We start from the raw sequence: 19709 nt of genomic DNA, 5'->3' as shown, positions 1-19709 counted from the left end.
TAATGAATGGATGGATGGGTTGATGAATGGGTAGATGGATGGGTTGATGACTGGGTGGATGGATAGGTAGATGGGTAGGTGAATGGATGAATGGATGGGTAGATGATGGGTAGATGAATGAATGGACAATGGATGGATGGATGGAAGGAATAATTTGCCTTTATGTTCTGCCTGTCTGTACCAAGCCATCCCTGCCCACAACCTGGGAAAGGAAACAGTAACCGAATCACATAGGAAAGGGTCCAGGCCAGGTGTGATGGCTGCTTCTGTGTCTTGCCCTGCCGTATGGGCCTCTGGACTGACATGGAGAACGATGTCTCCCACCCCATCTCGGAGCAGCCTCTGACCTCTGGTTTGACCTGGTCAAAACCTGCTGAATCATTTCACCTGCCTCTCCCCTCTGCATACAGGCCACCCACAGCCCAAGGTCACATGGTTCAAAGACGGCCGACCCCTAGCTAGTGGAGACACCCACCACGTTTCTCCAGATGGAGCCTTCCTATGGGTCCTCCAGGCCAACCTGTCTAGCGCGGGCCACTACTCCTGCGTTGCAGCCAATGCCATAGGGGAGAAGACCAAGCATTTCCAGCTTAGCGTCCTGGGTAAGTGCCGAACATCTCCTGGTGACCCTAGGTTCAAGCAGAAGGGAAAACCAAGGTGACCACCTCCTTACAGGCAGCTTCCCACAAAGCACTTTACTTTTGTTTCTTCCATGTCAGCAACAACAAAAGTAATAATAGCAGGTATATTGGCTAAACATCTACCACAAGCCAGGCATTTGGACAGGCCTGATTAGTTGAATGGGGGAGGAGGGGCGCACCCCGCAGCATGTGGGATCTTAGTTATTCAACTAGGGATCGAAGCCAAACCCCGTGCACTGGAAGGCAGAGTCCTAACCACTGGACCACCAGGGAGTCACGCTGACTATCTGAATCTTTACAGAAACCCTAGGAGGTGGGAGATGTGCTTGTCCCCCGGTCACCAATGACGCTGTGAGGCTTAGGGAGGTGACAAGACTCCAGGCCTCAGGGTGGGGGCTTACACCCAGGGAGTCCTTCTCCCAAGAGCTATCAGCATGAGCTGTCTCATTAGGAGAAACAGGGCTCTAGAGGATTAGACAGATCTGTTTCTCAAAATGCTGTTGGTAGGACTTCCCAGATGGCTCAGCGGTAAAGAATCCACCTGCAATGTGGGAGACCCGGGTTCGATCCCTGGGTCAGGAAGATCCCCTGGAGGAGGGCATGGCAACCTACTCCAGTATTGTTGCCTGGAGAATCCCATGGACCGAGGAGCCTGGCGGGCTGCAGTCCATGGGGTCACAAAGAGTCAGGCATGACTGAAATAACTTAGCACGCACAGCACAAAACTTCCCTAGAGGTCCAGTGGTTAAGCATCTGCCAGCCAATGTAAGGGACTCAGGTTCAATCCCTGCTCTTGGAAGATTCCACGTGGTCTGAGGCAACTAACCCTGCGTGCCACAGCTATGAGCCCAAGGTCTAGAGCCTGCAAGTTGCAATTACTGGGCTTGCACACCTTAGAACCTGAGGTCTGCTACAGGAGAAGCCACCACAAACAGAAGCTTGCATAGTGTAACTAGAGACTAGCCACTGCTCGCCACAGCTAGAGAAAGCCCGCCCGTGGCAACAAAGACCCAGGGCAGCCAAAATTAATTAGTACAAAATAAAATAAACTGCGTGTTGGTAAAAAGGAGGGTCCCCAGCAGGAGTGGAAAGAGAATATTTGGGGACCAATGAAAGCAGAGCTATTCTACTCAGCAGAAAACAGAACTCCACCCCCACCTCTGCTCAGAGCAGGGTACAAACTGGAACCACACACAGAACTGGGAAGATGCTGGTTAAATGAGCAGATGTCTGGATGTTAAGAGGGGCTTCCCAGGTGGCGCAGTGGTAAAGAATCTGCCTGCCAATGCAGGAGACTCAGGAGACGGGGTTCTATCCCTGGGTCGGGGAGATCCCCTGGAGGAGGAAATGGCAACCCACTCCAGTGTTCTTGCCTGAGAAATCCCGTGGACAGAGGAGCCTGACACGCTGCAGTCCACGGGGTCATAAAGAGTTGGACACAACTGAGCCTGCACACGCATGGATGTTAAGAGCCCACTGGGGAGACAGAGGCCAGCTTCCCCTATGATATTGCTTAGCAAGGGAGAGCCTGGGCTCTGGGCCACCAAGGCTTGAATTGAAGTCTGGCAGCCCAGGACGTGGTTCCTCTGAGCCTCGTTTCCCATCTGTGTAATGCAAACAACAGCTCCGAAGCCCAGCACCAGGGTCTCAGACTTTCCTGGGTCCTCGGGCTCAGGGTGGGGGATCCCTGTTCAGGAGCACACCCCTTGCCCCACCGCAGTGGTTCCCACCATCCTGGGAGTGACGGAGGACAGCGTGGACGAGGAGGTGACCGTGACCATCAACAACCCTATCTCTCTGATCTGCGAGGCCCTGGCCTTTCCCTCCCCCACCATCACCTGGATGAAGGACGGGGCCCCCTTTGAGGCCTCGAACAACATCCAGCTGCTCCCAGGTGATGCCCTCGAGGGGATGGGGGGGCAAAGAGGCGGAGAGCAGGTGACACGTCTTCAGGCTGGGTCAGAGGCAGGGAACCAGGGGGTGACCCTGACCGCTGCCCTACCCCAAGCAGGCACCCACGGGCTGCAGATCCTGAATGCCCAGAAGGAAGACGCGGGCCAGTACACCTGCGTGGTCACCAACGAGCTGGGCGAGGCCGTGAAGAACTACCACGTGGAAGTCCTCAGTGAGTCAGGGCCCCTCCAGGGCACCAGCTGGAGGGGCAGGAGGCTGCCCGGGAAAGCCGGGGCTGCACTGGACACCCCGGGTGCCTTCACGTGGCTTGTCTCCTCTGATGGTCCCTGGCCAGCCAGGCCAGCTCGGTTCATTCAGGGCCTAGAGCTTAGGAGGAGGGATCCAGTGAGTTAGGACAGGGCCATGTGCATGCCTAGACCCACAGCAGTCCTGGCTTCCTCTGCCACTCACACTGCAGTGCAATAATAGCGCCCACAGCTGGAGACCTGGTACCCCCGGAAGGGTCCCCAGAGGTCACCCCAGGAATTCTCCTGCCTCAGACCTGCCCTGTCCCATAACCATCTCTTCCCAGGAGCAGGTGGGCTTCCAGGCTCTCTGTTCCTCTACTCTGGGGAGCCAGCCCCCAATTTCTGGGATGGGCCTAGGGGCCAGGGGGAGTGTAGGGTCTCAACACCTCTTCTCCCGGCCTGCTCTTCAGACTCCTTTATGGTTTTCAGTTCCCCCTTCCATCTCCAAAGATGACCCCTTGGGGGAGGTCAGCGTGAAGGAAGTGAAGACCAAGGTCAATAGCACTTTGACCCTGGAGTGTGAGTGCTGGGCCGTGCCCCCACCCACCATCAGCTGGTACAAGGACGGACAGGTAAGATCAGGAGCCCCTGGTGGCCTCAGATTCTCAGTCTGGGTCCCCGTCATCCACAGAACCTTCCAGAAAAGGCAGTCATAGCAGCAGGCCCCAGAGCTGTCCTGGGCCCTGCCCCGTCCTTTATATTTTAATAAGAAGTTCAACTCTTTATAGAAAACAAGTCTCATAAACATGAAACCCTATATTCACTCACTGAATTCTCTTCTGATTTTTATGTTCTGTGGGTCTGGTGTTACAGAATTGTCAGGGTGCTCTGACCACTTTGTGTGGTGTTTTAAAAATCATGTGAAAATGTAAGTACACTTATCTGGGTGCTTTCTACCCCTCAGTCCTGACCTCCGTCCCCCCTCTTTCCACCTCCAGCCCGTGACCCCCAACCTGCGTGTCCGCATCCTCGGTGGAGGACGGCTGCTCCAGATCCAGCCCACGCAGGTCTCGGATTCTGGGCGATACCTGTGCGTGGCCACCAACGTGGCAGGCGAGGATGACCAGGACTTCAACGTGCTCATCCAGGGTGAGTGGGGCCACAGGGCGGGGGTCAGTGGGACTTGGGGGATGTCAGTGCTTCTGGGGAGGCCTGGCAGGAGGGCTCTGTTCTCATCGCTGTCTGCACGTCTGGCCCCCCTGAACCCTGGCCTGGGCTCTTTCATGAACTGACCTGGGGACCGGGACATCACTGCCCCCCAGGCCTTAGTTTTATCCTTGTAAAATATGGGTGATCAGGGAACGTTCCTGGTGATCCAGTGGTTAAGACTTCCCCTTCCAATGCAGCAGGTGTGGGTTCCTGGTCCGAGAACTCAGATCCCACAGGCCTCCTGGCCAAAAAAACCAAAGCATAAAACAGAAGCAATATTGTAACAGATTCACTAAAGACTTTTAAAAAATGGTCTGCATCAGAAAAAAAGATCTTAAAAAAAAATAGCTGATAATGAAGAAAAAAGACCATTAAAAAACAAAAACAAAAACTGCTTTGATGGAAGGGATTGGCTGGAATGGTGGGATATCCCTGCCCGGGGGAGGCTGGGACGGGAATCTCTGAGCAGAGCTTCATGCCCATCTCTCAATGGTGTGTCCTGACGGCTTTGTCCCCTGCTCCCCAGTACCCCCCATGTTCCACAAGAGCGATGCCACTGCAGTCTTTGAGACCCCGTTCCGGGAAGAAGAGGCCCGGGGTCGGGTGACGGAATACCGGGAGGTCGTGGAGAACAACCCTGCCTACCTCTACTGCGACACCAATGCGGTGCCAGCCCCGGAGCTTACCTGGTTCAGGGAGGACCACCCCCTCTCCATCGAGGACGGGGTGTCTATTCTGCAAGGTAGGCCGGGGCTGCGTGGAAGTGCGGGCCTTGTACAGGCAGGCGCCGGGGTCACTCCCACACCAGAGCTGGCCTCCTCTCCTTTCGCTGCGGCCTGAGGTCTCCGGCCTGCTGCTTGCCGTCTGACCCTGGCAGGGCATCTGACCACTCTGGACCTCAGCCGCCTTTCATAAACTGGGGCTAGAAGTCCTTTACTAGTTTGAAGGCAAGAACAGGATCCCCTTCTGCCTCTGGTTAGAACAGAGGTCCTCATCTGCACCACGCCCACCTCTGGGCTTCGAGATCTGTAATGTCCTGGCCCCTTTTTCCGGGGGGAGGGGGCAGTTCCTTTATTAAGACCCCAAATGTTGAAGAAGCTCTCATGGGGCTCTGATGCCCACCCAGGATCCAAGATCATGGCTCATGTGACCTTAAAAAAAAAATTATTTATTTTTAATTGGAGGACAGTTGCTTTACAACATTGTGTTGGTTTCCGCCATATAATCAACTCGAATCAACACGACTCAGCCGTAAACATACGTATGTCCCTCCCTCTTGAGTCTGCCTCCCACCTCCCACCCCTTCAGGTTGTCCTGTGACCTTCTTATGTCTTTTTCCTGCTTTACATATTTGTTTATTTAAAGTTGGGCTTCCCTGAGAGCTCAGTTGGTAAAGAATCTTTTAAAGTTACTTGCTTTTTTGTTAAGAACATAAACACTTTTTCTTTTTTGATATTTAAAACATTTTTAATTTTGGCAGTGTTGTACTGGTTTCTGCCATGCAAAACGTGAATCAGCCATAATCATACAGTACAGCCCTCCCTCCCAGGCCTCCTCCCCTCCCCCACTGCATCCCTCCAGGTCTCACCGCGCACCAGGCTGGGCTCCCTGTGCTACATAGTGACTTCTCACCAGCTATCTATCTCGTGGATATTTTGTATTTATGCTGATGCTACTTTCTCCATTTGTCCCACCTGGGCTTCCCTGGTGGCTCAGAGGTTAAAGCGCCTGCGTGCAGTGTGGGACACCTGTGTTCAATCCCTGGGTCGGGAAGATTCCCTGGAGAAGGAAATGGCAACCCACTCCAGTATTCTTGCCTGGAGAATCCCATGGACAGAGAGCCTGGTGGGCTACAGTCCATGGGGTCGCAAAGAGTCGGACACAACTGAGCGGCTTCACTTTCTGCCTCCCCCACTGTGTCCACAAGTCCATTCTCTACATCTGTGTCCCCATTCCTTCCCCACAAATGGGTTCATCAGTATCATTTTTCTAGATCCCATATATATGCGTTAATATACCATATTTGTTTTTCTCTTTCTGACTTAATTCACTATGTATATAACAAGCTCTAGGTTCATTCACCTTGCTAGAACTGACTCAAATCCCTTCTTTTTTATGGCTGAGTAACATTCCATTGTGCTTATGTACCACATGTTTTTTATTCACTCATCAGTTGATGGGCATCTAACTTGCTTCCGTGTCCTGCCTAAACAACTGCTTTGTCTTAGCATAGTTCTTTACGGACGGCTTTGAATTAGAGGGCTCTGGGGATGGGGCTTAGAAAGGCCTGGCTTCCCCGGCGGGGTCCAGGACTGGGAGGAGTCCCAGACACAGAGCCCCGCTAGGGTGGTCGCCTGGCTTGCGGTCACACGGTGGCCTGCCAGGCGTGGGTCCGTGGTGACGCCGGTGGTAGAGGGAAGGATGAGGTGGGCTGTAGGATGAACAGTCATGGCAGGGTTTGGACTTTGGTGTTTGTGAAAGAAGGCGACCCCTTGGAGATCTGGGAGAGGCAGTGCTTACAGAAAGATGTTATTGACCCCTTAACCTGGCCACTGCCCTCTGACCTGGGGCCACAGAGAGCTCAGTCACAATGCTGACCCCCCCAATCCCACCACTGGCCTCTGACCCTGGCCACAGAGCCCCTAATCCTGGGCACACAGTGGTCATAGTCACCACTGACCTTAATTCTGGCCCTGATCATAGATTAATCTCACACATTAAGTGACCTCTCCCCTGACCATGGCCACGGCCTCCCCAGCCCAGGCTACCACCCCTTGGCTCTGCATATAATGAGCCCCTGCTTCTAACCCTGCTCACAGCCCATCACATCTTGGGTTGGCCACCCTGCAACCCAGGATCCTGAGCACACAGTGACCCGAACCCCGCTCCTGCTAGACACCAGTTCCAGCCCCCCTCGATGCCAGAGTCTGGTCCTGGCTGGCTCTCGATCACAGAGGGTCCCAGGTGACGCCCCTCAAGAGCCCCCACCTCCAACCACTACAGCCTCCTGAGAGACTCTGCACAGGCTTGTGCCAAGCTCTCTGCCTTCATCGAGGGGCTGGGCTCAGCCCTGCCAGGTACTCTTAGGAAGCCTCAGATTTTCCATCTGTAAGATGGGAGTAGTGGCAGCACCCAGTGGGAGGCCGGGACGTGCTGAGCCTGGGGCCTGGTGCAGAGCAAGCCGTTACCGCTTTAACTGACCCTCTCGACCGACCGTGGCCCCGGGCACAGCAGGTGCTTCTCTGCGTGTCACAGATGAAGTGTGGGGAGCGGGGCGGTGATGTGTCCCGGGCCCCCTCCAGGGGGAAGAGCAGGTTTCTTGGTTCTCACTGAGACCTCTGTCTACCCCCATGTCCCTGCAGGAGGCCGGGTCCTGCAGATCCCCCTGGTGCGGGCGGAGGATGCGGGAAGGTACTCATGCAGGGCCTCCAACGAGGCGGGTGAGGACTGGCTACACTACGAGCTGCTGGTGCTGAGTGAGTGGCCCAGCCTGGGGGCGGGCGGCAGGGAGCGGGCTCAGGTCTAAGGCCCCGTGAGGGCCCCCCAGAAGGGGGCCAAGTAGAGAGCAGCTGTAGTCCTGCCGTTCTCCAAAGTGGATGACGCAGGGCTTACAAGCTCGGACCCTGAAACCAAACCAGACTGGGTTCGGATTCCAAGTGAGCTGCTTCTGGGGCTTCCCTGGTGGCTCAAACGGTAGACAGTCTGCCTGCAAGGCAGGAGACATGGGTTCCGTCCTCTGGTCGGGAAGATCCCCTGGTGAAGGGAATGGCTACCCACTCCGGCGTTCTTGCCTGGAGAACCCCAGGGACAGGGGAGCCTGGTGGGCTTACGGTCCATGAGATTGTGGAGTTGGACACGGCTGAGTGACTCAGCACACATGAGCTGCTTGCTAGCGGTGTGACCCTGAGTGAACCACAGCCCTCTCTGTGGCCTGGATTCCTCAGCCATCTCAGGGCTTGGAAGGGCTTGGTGGGCAGGGTTCAAGGAGCCCCAGCCAGCACCTGGCACCAAGAGCTCTCGCCTCCACACCCCGCTCCTCCTGGGGCCTTTCCCAAGGGGGCTGCCCACTCCTCACCCTCTTCTCCCCGCCCCCAGCCCCACCCGTGATCCTGGGTGAAACGGAGGAGCTTGTAGAGGAGGTGACCGTCAATGCCAACAGCACCGTCAGCCTGTATTGCCCAGCCCTGGGCAACCCTGCGCCCACCATCTCGTGGCTCCAGAATGGGCTGCCTTTCTCCCCAAGCCCACGGCTGCAGGTCCTGGAAGACGGGCGAATCTTACAGGTCAGGGCAACTCCCTAACCCCTGCTCCGGCTAAAGGCAGCGGCTGACTTCCCTGGCGGTCCAGTGGTTAAGATTCTGCCTTCCTTCCAACAAAGGGCTTGGCTTCAACCCTTAGTTTGGGGGGCAGAACAAAGATCCCCCATGCTGCAGGGTGTGGCCAAAAATACTTTAAAAAAAAAAACAACTTATTTAAAAACAAAAGCAAAAAAGACTGCATTTCCAGTGCTTCCACTGCAAGGGGCCATGGGTTCGATCCTTGGTTGGAGAACTAGGATCTCACATGCCCTGTGGCATGATCAAGAAATAAATAAAGGTAGCTGCTACAGTGACTCAGTTCTGCTTGTCTGGGGACCAACGAACTACCATCATCTGAAGCTCTTTGCTTGGAACTGTCTTGGAACCCCTGGGATTTAATTCAGGGTTTAATTAATTATCCTGGGTTGGGAAGATCCCCTGGAGAAGGGATCGGCTACCCACTCCAGTATTCTTGGGCTTCTCCTGTGGCTCAGCTGATAAAGAATCTGCCTGCAATGTGGGAGACCTGGGTTCGATCTCTGGGTTGGGAAGATCCCTTGGAGAAGAGAAACACTACCCACTCCAGTATTCTGGCCTGGAGAATTCCGTGGACTGTATAGCCCATGGGGTCGCAAAGAGTCAGACACGACTGAGCGACTTACACTTTCACTTTCTTTCACTTTTACTTAATTATTTAATTCACCAAAGAACCATATGTGAGGAGCCTTGGAGGGCTGCTCGCAGCCCCTGAAAAGGAGCAGAGGCTGGCATGCCTGGAGCCAGCGTGGCACAGAGCAGCCTTCCTTAGGAAGGCCATCGGATGCCCACAGACCAGTGCGGGCACCTGGGACCTCAGGCAGCACCTTGGACCCCCAGCATCCAGACACCCCTACAGGGACCCCTGGAGCCCAGTGTAGCACAGAGCACCCTCCCCGGGGCTGGGGGAGGGGACCGTGGTCACCACCCAGTTTGCTACAGGGACTCATCTGTCAGCCCCACACCCCCCAATGTCACAGACAGCCCTAGCTGGACGTGAGGTGACCTCCCTAAGCATTGCTCCGTGTAGACAAAGGTGGTCTTCTGAGGGGGCTCCGCCTGGTGCCTGCCGTGCCTGGGATGGGTGGGAGGGAGCCCTCGCAGTTCCTGGGGGGCCCAGAGCCATCGGGCTGGCGACATGCACCCCCAGGTTTCCACAGCGGAAGTGGCTGATGCTGCCAGCTACATGTGTGTGGCCGACAACCCGGCGGGCTCTGCAGAGAAACTCTTCACACTCAGGGTGCAAGGTGAGCCGGGCGAGCGGGCAGCCCCCGCGGGTTCCCCAGCTGAGCAGGGGCTGGTCCTCTGAGTCGGCCGTGGCGCGTTCCATGGGCTCACCAGGCAGGCAGGCAGAGCGCCACGGTCTTTCCAGCATCCTGGGCTTTCGGCCTCTGCCAGCCTTACCCCAGGACAGAGAGCTCTGGGGGACCCTGGCCACTAGAAACCATCTTAAGCAACCTTGGAAGCTCTCAGAAGAACGGCTCTTTCGAGGCCTTTCCAGCAGCATGATTGATCATTTACTCTGAGAGCACTTACTTTCCTGGGCTCAAGGCCGAGAGGTGGGTCCCATTTTAGGGCCGTGGAAACAGTCTCAGAGATGTTACTCGGTGGGGGTCTCCCCGCCCCGGAGTCAGCCCTCTCAACCTCTGCGTTCCTATGACATGTGCATCTCGGGGCCGAGAGCTCTGGCTCCAGACGTGGGGCAACTGTGGCCTCAGGGGCAGAGGGATGACAGCGTTGGGCACTCGAGGTCTAGGACTCACGCCTGAACTGAATGGATATTCTGGCCCTGCCACTGAGCAGCTGAGTGACCTTGGAAAAATGACGCTCCCTCTCTGATCTCTGAGCCCCGAGTTCTCCTCTACAAGATGAGGGAGACGAACAAGAGCTGGTTTGAAGTGCCAGGAGCCCCGGGAGGCCCCGTGCATCACCCTGTGGCCGTTGGCTCCCTGCCGGTCTGCATTGTCACGTCTTTCTTTATTTCGGTTGCCCTGTGGGGACAGTCCCACCACGAATCACAGGTCCGAACCCGGAGCAGATCACCACCACCATCAACAGCAGCGTCTCCCTGCCCTGCGAAGTCCGTGCTCACCCCAGCCCCGAGGTCACGTGGTACAAGGACAGCCGGACCCTCTCCCTGGGAGAAGAGGGCTTCCTCCTGCCTGGTGGGTAAACTGAGGCTGGAGGCTCGGCTTGGAGGCTCTGTGGGGAAGCCGAGTAGCCTCCCCAAACCTGGGACAGAACGGGGGGTCTGGCAGGGCTTTAGGATTGCGGGCGTGGGGTCTGGGGATTGGGGCCTGTTCCCTGGTGCCAAGCGCTGGCTGCCCACCATCCTCCCACCACCACCCCTGGCAGGCACCCACACCCTGCAGCTGGCTCGGGCTCAGCTGTCGGACTCTGGGATGTACATGTGTGAGGCCCTCAACGCCGCCGGCCGAGACCAGAAGCTGGTGCAGCTCAGCGTGCTGGGTACGTGCCGTCTGTCCCCCACTCCTCCCATCAGCCCTCACACCCCTCCGTCAGCACAGTCAGGGGAGGGGCAGCCGGCCCCGGGGGAGCCGGGGACGCACCGTGCGTTCTGCTGCAGTGGTGTCTAGGGGCACCGTGGGGTTAGCTTCCTGGTTATTAAGACTTGGACGCCCTTGGGTTTGAAATTCAGCGGTGTGCTTCCTTGGTCTGTGACCTTGGGCAAGTCACTCTCTCTCTGAGCCTTGAGTCTCCCATCACTATAAGGTGATGGTTGGTTTAGGATTAGATGGTGGTATGTGAGCATTTAGCCCAGCGCCAGGACTTCTTCCCTGGTAGCTCACTGGTAAAGAATCCGCCTGTCAATGCAGGGTTCAATCCCTGGGTCGGAAAGATCCCCTGGAGGAGGAAACAGAGCCCCACTCCAGTATTCTTGCCTGGGAAATCCCATGGCCAGAGGAGGCTGGCGCGTCACAGTCCATGGGGTCGCAAGAGTCAGACTCGACTGAAGTGACTCAGCATGCATGTACCCCAACTGGGAGGCTGAGCCCAGAGAGGGCAAGAGGCACTTCCCAGGTCACCCAGCAGGTCCTCGGTGTGCCGGCCTGGATTCTCTTAGTCCAGCCCCCTGAGTCAGTACCGTCCCCTGGGGTGGGGTCCGCTGTGTGACCCTTTCTCTCCATAGACGGTTAACCTGCGGGGCGGTTGGGGCGGACAGGGGAAGGCCTTGGCCCCTCACTCGGCTCGTCTCCTGCCCCAGTTCCCCCCACCTTCCGGCAGGTGCCCAGCAGACCCCAGGATGCGGTCCTGGTGAGTGCGGGGGACAAGGCTGTCCTGAGCTGTGAGACAGACGCACTCCCCGCGCCGACTGTAGCCTGGCAGAAGGACGGGCAGCCCCTGGTCCTGGCAGAGCGAATCCAAGCTCTGCTGGGTGGGCAGAGGCTGGAGATCCAGGACGCCCAGGTGAGCTGTCTGGTCGTGCGGGCAGCCCCGGGCAGCCCTGGGGCTGTCACCTCCTGGTGTACCAGGGGGAGGCGGGCATCTGGGTGGCAGGATGTGGGGCCTGTTTCCTCCTCGGCCCAAAGAACCCCGGTCCAAGGTGATTAGCAGCCTCGGGGGTGGGAGATGCAGAAAGAGCCCCGGATCCCAGGCCCGGCTCCACACTGGCCCCCAGAACGACTTTGAGCGGATCCAGGCCCTGCCGCCTGCCTGTTTCCCCAGGATCCAGAAGCCTCTCCAGGCCCCTCTGGTTATGACTCCCGGGGAGTTGGTTCTACCTGCCACCCCCCTCCCTGGTGGATTAGATACCCACAAGTGTTCACTGGGTGAATATTTGCTGTTCCTCTGGAACTGTACCCAGGGCTCCCCTCTCTGGGTTCAGCTCCATCCCCACAGTGAAGGAACCTTCTCGCCCTGGCTCAGCTGACATGCAGACCCGGGGGAGGGGGGGGTCTGGGTCCTCTGTACCCACCTCCTCTCATCTCTCCTGCATCTCTAGAATTTGGGAAAGGCCGGAAAGTCCCATCTCCCTCTTGGGTCTCCCAGGCATGACCAGTATCCTAGAGGAGTCCTGCTCTGGAAGGTTCTGGGGCCTGGAGGTTTGGGGGGCCCACCCCCACCACATGCACACTGACGTCACGTGCTCTGTCTGCCCCAGGTGTCGGATAGAGGCTTATACAGCTGTAGAGTCAGCAACGCAGCCGGGGAGGCCATGCGGGCCTTCAGCCTCACGGTCCAGGGTAAGCTGGGGACCAGACTCCAAACACCACTGTGGGACCCCTGGCAGCACACGGGGCTCCCAAGGATGGGAAGGGCAGTGGCTGAAAAGGGAAGCATGTTGCTGAGTGTTTAGGGCACAAGATCTGGAACTGAAAAGCTCAGGATCTTTTTTGAAAACATCAGGCACAAGATCAGGATCCTAACAGGACTCCACTGATGACTTGCTCTGAGTGACCTTGTCCCTTTGAGCCTCAGATTTACCTGCAGTAAAAGGAGCCAAAAATAGGACCTGCCTGTTAGGCATGCAGAAAGCGCCCCATCTATGGTCTGCCATGACTGTGTCTAGAAATGGCCAGGCACAGGGCCCAGGATGGGAGCACTGGGACAGACCCCTAAAAGATCAGACCCTCGGAGTCCTGGGACCATGTCATCCCCACCTGAGTCCTGAGACACTTGTCCTGGCAGCCCAAGATGGAATATAGATGGGCATTTCATTGGGTGTGGCTCAAGCTGGGGGTGAAGGGAGAGCTTGTCGGAACTGCCTAAGGAAGCAAAGGATGAAGGCTTGGTCAGATTTTCTTGTGGTCAGATGTTGTGTCAGTTAGGGAATAGACTCAGCTGTGTAACAAAAAGACTCCAAAATATAGTGCATCAAGGAAGAGAGAAGTTTACCTCTGTCATCCAAAAGCCTAGAAGTGAGGATCTGGGCTGGAGGGTAACTCTGGACTTACCAAATGCTAATTTAGGGACCAAGACCCTTCCATCCTATTAATCTCCCATTCCCCGGGGGTTGTCCCTGTCTGCATTGCATCTTTGGGCTTTCTCAGGTGGCGCTAGGGTTAAAGAAACTGCCTGCCAATGCAGGAGACAGAAGAGACTCAGATTCGATCCCTAAGTCAGAAAGATCCCCTGGAGGAGATGGCAATCGACTCCAGTATTCTTACTTGGAGAATTCCATGGACAGAGGAACCTGGCGGCTACAGTCCATGGGCTCTCAGAGTCAGAGACAACTGAAGTGATTCAGCATACACACGTTGCATTGTATCCCAGCCCATGAAGCAGAAATGAGTAGACACAGAGAACTTGAGCAGCTGGCCACAGTGGACTGCAAAGAAGACTGGGAAATGTAGTTTCTACCCGAGTGACCCTGTGTGAGATGGGAAGGACAGGTAGAGAGACACCAGCTATCTGCCGCAGATGCCAAAGCCTGCAGCTTCCCCAGCACAGGGACAGTGGATGGATCCAACCCTGACCATACTGAATGCCAGTGTTGAAAATTATTGATACCAAGTCTGCTGCTCTAAGCTCATAGCTCCTTCTCCTAATGGCCACCTTGATGAACAGGGGGAGGGTGGAATTCCAGTCCTTGAGAGAGCTGTTTCATCCTAAGCACAGCCATCTGTGTTCCACTGGCAGTGGCTGCCTGTGGTGCATAACTTCATGCTGGCTGAGCAGGAGAGAGTGTTGGGATCGATTAGTGATGTCTGCCCTGGCATAGGTTAACGCCTGCTGGTGCAATAGTCACGTATTTACCATCCTTCAGCTAAGTGGTCCCCTCTGGGCTCTGCTTTGTAAATGTTTTGAAATAGCCAGCTGCTGGTCGTATTTATGTTTGTGGATAAAACAACTCATATCCGCATCAATGGCAAAACATAAAATGTCAGCTCCTAACCACAGGGAAGTGCTTCTCAGGCATCCATGATCAGCCTGGGAGGAAGGAAGTAGGGGGCAGAGTCATAGGATTCTGGGAATCTGGCTTCTCTCCTGCAGTGCCCCCAACGTTTGAGAACCCAGAGATGGAGACCGTGAGCCAGGTGGCTGGGAGCCCCCTGGTCCTGAGCTGTGATGTGACCGGGGTCCCTGCACCTACTGTTACTTGGCTGAAGGACAGGATACCTGTCGGTGAGTCCCTCAGTCCTTATCATTTTGCTGCCAAGTATTTCTTCATTTGGGACTCTCCTGGTACCTCAGCGGTAAAGAAACTACCTGCCAATGCAGGAGACACAGGTTAGATCCTTGGGTCGGGAAGATCCCCTGGAGAAGGAAATGGCAACCCACTCCAGTATTCTTGCCTGGGAAATCCCATGGACAGAGGAGCCTGGCGGGCTACAGTCCATGGGGTCACAAAAGAGTCAAACACAGCTTAGCGACTAAAACAACAACAACAACTTTCTTTACTTAATGAAATGGCAGTGAAAGCAGAAGGGGAGAGTTGGGTTTGTAACTGTACTTGCTTGGCAAAATCAAAAGCTGGCAGCACCTTGTTGATCCATTCCCCCATTTGTCTCTCAACCCTGTTGGCCTTGAAATCCCAACATTGAGGACCATTCACATGGGGGCTTGGCAGCTCCTGTGTTTGTGTCCACAGGACAGAGACACAGTGGGTGCTGAGGGTACAGCTGGCCTGACCCTGGGCTCCACGTTGGTCCCCAGAGCTGCTCCTCCTCCAGCACCTCAGCTCTGTCCAGCCCTGCTGGTGGTCACCCCCATCCAGGCCTCCATCCTTGCCCCACTCTTACTCTCCCCCAACCCGCCCGCCCATCAGCCAGTAGGTGCCTCGTCTTGTCAGTGTAAACACGTCTGAGGTCAGCCCTGCTCTCCACCCACAGCCTTTCCCATCTCAGCCCCACGGTCCACACCCCTGGGTGAGGGCACAGCCCCTACACTTGTCTCCTGGGCCCCGTCCAGGCCTCAGTGCAGATTCCACGGGGGCAGAAGGGATGGCAAAGGGCAGGTCTGGGCGCGTCAGTTATCTGTCGAAAATCCTTCCGTGGCTGGAGTCCTCAGGACCACAGCCCAGGAGGCCCTTCGGGGCCAGGGCCCACTGGCCGGGGCCAGCCCGCCTCCATCCTGCCCCGTACTCCAGACAGACCCAGCTGCTCTCGGCTCCTTGCATGTGCCCGTGTCTGTCTCTCTCCATAACAGCTTTACTGAGATACAGTTCACATACTGTACAGTTTGCCCAAGTAAAATGTATAATTCAATTGTTTTTTGCATTCACAGAGCATACACACAATCAATTTTGAAACATTTTTTTAACTGTGTATTTTATTTTTCCTAGTTTATTGTAGTAGACTTGTATAGTTGATTTACAGTGTTGTGTTAATTTCTGCTGTATGGCAAAGTGATTCAGTTATATATATATATATACATATATATATATATACACACACACACACACATATATGCGTGTGTGTGTGTGTGTGTGTGCGTGTATACATATATATAGGCTTCCCAGGTGGCTCAGTGGTAAAGAACCTTAAAGAATCTGCCTGTCATTGCAGGAGATGTGAGTTTGATCCCTGGGTGGGGAAGATCCCCTGGAGAAGGAAATGGCAGCCCCCTCCAGTATTCTCACCTGGAGAATCCCATGGACAGAGGAGCCTGGCTGGCTACTGTCCATGGGGTGCAGAGTTGGACACAACTGAATATGCATGCATACCCATATATATATATATATATATATATATACACTCATTCTTTTTTATATTCTTTTCCACTGTGGTTTATCACAGGATATTGAACAATTCCCTGTGCTATACAGTAGGACCTCGTTGTTTATAATTTTGGAACAAGTTTATCACCCAAAAGAAATCCCTTACTCATTACCTTCACTCATAGCCACTCTAGCCTTAGGCAGCCCCTAACCTACTTTGTCTTTATAAACTTGCCTGTTCTGGACACTTCATGTAACATGTGGAATCACACAACACATGGCCTCTTGTTCCATTTAGCACCGTGTTTTCAAGGATCATCCATGTTGTAGCATGTGTCAGTTCTTCATTAAGTTTATTTTTTCATTCATTTTTATGGTTGAACGTTCCACTGTGTGGCTCTATCACATTTTGTTTATCCGTCTGCCAGTCAATGGACATTTGTGTTGTTTCCACCTTTGGCTGTGAGGGATAACATGCGTGAATGTTCTTGTACAAGTGCACGGCATACGCTTTCCTTGCTCTGGGCTCTCTTCTCTCTGGCCTTCAGCTCCTGGCACATGCTATTTCCTTCCTGAAATACCCACCCTGGGCTCCCTGAACCACCTCCACTTTCACCTGGCTGATTCAGACCCACTTTTCAAGTCTCAGCTGAGGCTTACCTCCTCCAGAAGCCTGGCCTTGTCTCTCCAGGCTCCATCAGGGTTTCACAGGGCCAGGCACACAGGCTTGTACCCGTGTCACTGTCTCTGATGCATTTTGAACTCCTTGAGGACAGGACCACATTTCACGTGTCTTCTATTCCTGAGCTCGCTGTTGGATTTGTAGTAGTTGCTCAATACATTTTGTGTTGAAGGGCTGGCTGGACAGATGAGGCTCTGAGGGGAGGGCAGACCAGCCTGGGCTGGTGCAGTCAGAGAAGGCTTTGGGGCAGAGGTGCCGCTGGAGAACACGATGGGGGGGGACATTCCAGGTGGGGGTGGGTGTGCAGCCTGAGCAGAGCCTCAGAGGAGCCCCTCACTTGACTCACATCAAGGTCAGTGAGTTCTGGTTTGCTGTGATCCAGGGGGGCGGAGGGAAAGATTGGAAGGGAGGTGGGAGATGAGCTGGGCCTGAGAGTCAACAGGAAGAGGAGCAAGTCGTAGACAATAAAAGGAGTGGGATCCCTTGGGGAGAAATGTCCCCAGTGGAAGGGTGTATGGAGGGGTTGGTTATACCGACTGAAGCAATCAAAGGTGCCCAGGCTGGGGAAGGCTGTGATGTGTCTGGGCCTCAGTTTCCCTATGAGTGTAAGAAAAGGGTGGGTAATTCAAGGGTTCCCAGGGTCTTTCCAGCCTTGTGAGTGGGGATTAACCACCCTCCCGGGGAGTCACGTGATTTTTGTGTCTGGGCCCAATAGTGGCACCGGGGGTGATGGGTCCGAGCAGATGATGCCCAGGCCTGCCCCTCTTTCCAGCAGAGAGCAGCGTGGCGCATGGTGTGGTCTCCCGGGGGGGCCGCCTCCAGCTGAGTCACCTGCAGCCAGACCAGGCTGGTACCTACACGTGCGTGGCCGAGAACGCCCAGGCTGAGGCCCGCAAGGACTTCGTGGTGGCCGTGCTGGGTACGTCCGCACCCTGAGCCCCTCCCGTGTTCCACTCCCCACACACCAGCCCCGGCCTCTGCCCCAGGGCCTCACCACAGCCCCTACCACAGTGGCCCCCCGGATCTGGAGCTCAGGCACCACTCAGGAGCACAGCGTCCTGGAGGGACAGGACGTGCGGCTGGACTGCGAGGCTTATGGGCAGCCCCCGCCGGACGTGGTCTGGCTGAAGGACGGCCGCCCGCTGGACCTCAGCCTGGGCCCCTACCCCTGGTAAGGCCCGGCCAGCACCCTCCCCGTCCCAGGCAGCGGGCCTGCGTGTCCTCACACGCCTGCCTCCCGGCTCTCTCTCCCCTTGACAGGTTCTACCTGGACAACAGCTCCCTGGTGCTGAAGGGCCTGAGGGCCTCAGACTCGGGCGCCTACACCTGCGTGGCCCACAACGCTGCCGGTGAGGACGCCAGGCTCCACACCGTCAACGTGCTGGGTGAGCGGCTGAGGGCGAGAAGAGGCAGGCAGTCCAGCCGTCCCAGGAGGGCAGCAGCCGGGCCAACACAGGGCCTCCACTGGGTTATCTGGAGGGTACAGACAGGGCCCTGATGGGGGGATCTGTGAGCCCCCATCCATGCCCCCCCTGTGAGCCAGGCCCGTCTGGCCTCTCTGGGCCTCTACCTCATCCTCAGGCCGGGGCACAACTGCTCCAGGGGTACAGCGAGCGAGTCAGAGGATAAAGGAGAGACCCACAGGGCAAGGCCACACCCCCACGCCACGGGCGTCATCCTCACCGGGGGTGGATGTGGATCCGAGAACCACATGGTGATTGCCACTTGATGACTGCTAGATATCAGTGCCATCTCCTGGGGCTTCCCTGGGGGGAGCCCACCCCCCCTCCCCTGACCCCCTTGCTCTTGCTATTCAGTCGCTCATTCATGTCCAACTCTTTGCGACCCCATGGACTGCAGCACGCCAGGCTTCCCTGTCCTTCACCATCTCCCAGAGTTTGGGCAAACTCATTGTCCACTGAGTCTGTGATGCCATCCAACCATCTCATCCTCTGTCGTCCCCTTTTCCTCCTGTCTAATCATTCCCAGCCTCAGGGTCTTTCCCAGTGAGTCGGCTCTTTGAATCAGGTGGCCAAAGCATTGATGCTTTGGCATCAGTCCTTCCAATGAATATTCAGGACTCATTTCCTTTAGGATGGACTGGTTTGGTCTCCTTGCAGTCCAAGGGACTCTCAGGAGTCTCCTTTAGCACCACAGTTTGAAAGTATCAATTCTCTGGCGCTCAGACTTCTTTATGGTCCAGCTCTCTGACCCTGTCACTGCTCCTTCTCTCCTCTCTGCCCACCCACCAGTGCCTCCCACCATCGAGCAGGGGCCAGAGGGTGCAGGGACCCTGGTGCACAGGCTTGGCGATCTGGTGAGCATGGCGTGCCCTGTCCGGGGCTCCCCACCTATCCACGTGAGCTGGCTCAAGGACGGCCTGCCCCTTCCGCTCTCCCACCGCACCTACCTCCACAGCTCCGGCCGCAGCCTCCGGTAAGGTGCTGGTTCCCCAACCCCCCAACCAGGACCCCAGACATCCTCCTCAAGCAGCTTGCCTAAAAACACTACTGAATGGCTTTTAGACTGAAAATAATATAAACACATAGACGTTTTTGACGAGGGGAATGAGAGGACCCAAATGGAACTCCAGAAGTGAAAGTGGCCTCTGCCCTCAGGTTTTCATAGGCCAGTAGGGGAGGCACAGATCTGGGTGATGACATCCGGTTGCACCTAAGTCAGCCTAGCCCTGGTGGGAGAAATCAGGGAAGGCTTCCTGGAAGAAGGTGCCTGAGCAAAGTCTTCACACATTCAGCAACACTTCGGGGTGCTTGTTCCAGGTACAGTTCTAGGCATTGGGGTGGAGCAGTGATCAAGACAAAGCCTCTGCTCCTGCAGTTGTGGGGATGGAAAATAGACAAGTATAAAAGTGACATGTCACAGGAGATGTGTGCCCGGGTGAGGGGATAGGAAGTGGCCATGGAGGGCACAATTTTAGGGTGGCCAGCGGCAGGCACTCAGAGGAGATGACACTTGAGCAGATGTAGAACGAGATAAGAAGGGGAGGTGAGTGGATTCCATGGGAAAGAGCTCCCAGGCAGGAAGAGCAGGTTCAAAGGCCCTGAGGTGGGCATGTGGCTG

At 55.8% G+C, this 19709-nt stretch overlaps 1 protein-coding gene across 2 annotated transcripts in view; it reads left to right on the top strand.

Annotated features, from left to right (window-relative positions):
* The window catches only part of HMCN2 (hemicentin 2), a 173403-nt gene that overhangs the window by 117183 nt on the left and 36511 nt on the right, over window positions 1-19709 (top strand). The window contains exons 49-66 of one of the 2 annotated variants that reach the window (XM_043916716.1): window positions 411-602; window positions 2362-2535; window positions 2653-2766; window positions 3272-3414; window positions 3781-3931; window positions 4518-4733; window positions 7354-7467; window positions 8087-8274; window positions 9476-9572; window positions 10329-10490; window positions 10681-10794; window positions 11552-11754; window positions 12449-12530; window positions 14281-14412; window positions 17404-17547; window positions 17640-17799; window positions 17889-18013; window positions 18881-19064. In XM_043916716.1, the coding sequence (XP_043772651.1) occupies window positions 411-602; window positions 2362-2535; window positions 2653-2766; window positions 3272-3414; window positions 3781-3931; window positions 4518-4733; window positions 7354-7467; window positions 8087-8274; window positions 9476-9572; window positions 10329-10490; window positions 10681-10794; window positions 11552-11754; window positions 12449-12530; window positions 14281-14412; window positions 17404-17547; window positions 17640-17799; window positions 17889-18013; window positions 18881-19064 (2695 nt within the window). Of the gene's footprint in view, window positions 1-410; window positions 603-2361; window positions 2536-2652; window positions 2767-3271; window positions 3415-3780; window positions 3932-4517; window positions 4734-7353; window positions 7468-8086; window positions 8275-9475; window positions 9573-10328; window positions 10491-10680; window positions 10795-11551; window positions 11755-12448; window positions 12531-14280; window positions 14413-17400; window positions 17548-17639; window positions 17800-17888; window positions 18014-18880; window positions 19065-19709 lie in introns of both variants that reach the window. The other variant, XM_043916715.1, reaches the window with a different exon arrangement.

Source organism: Cervus elaphus, chromosome 11 (genome assembly GCF_910594005.1).
Source record: "Cervus elaphus chromosome 11, mCerEla1.1, whole genome shotgun sequence".
In the NCBI taxonomy this organism is placed as follows: Eukaryota; Metazoa; Chordata; class Mammalia; order Artiodactyla; family Cervidae; genus Cervus; species Cervus elaphus.
This window is presented reverse-complemented; position numbering and strand designations above follow the sequence as displayed.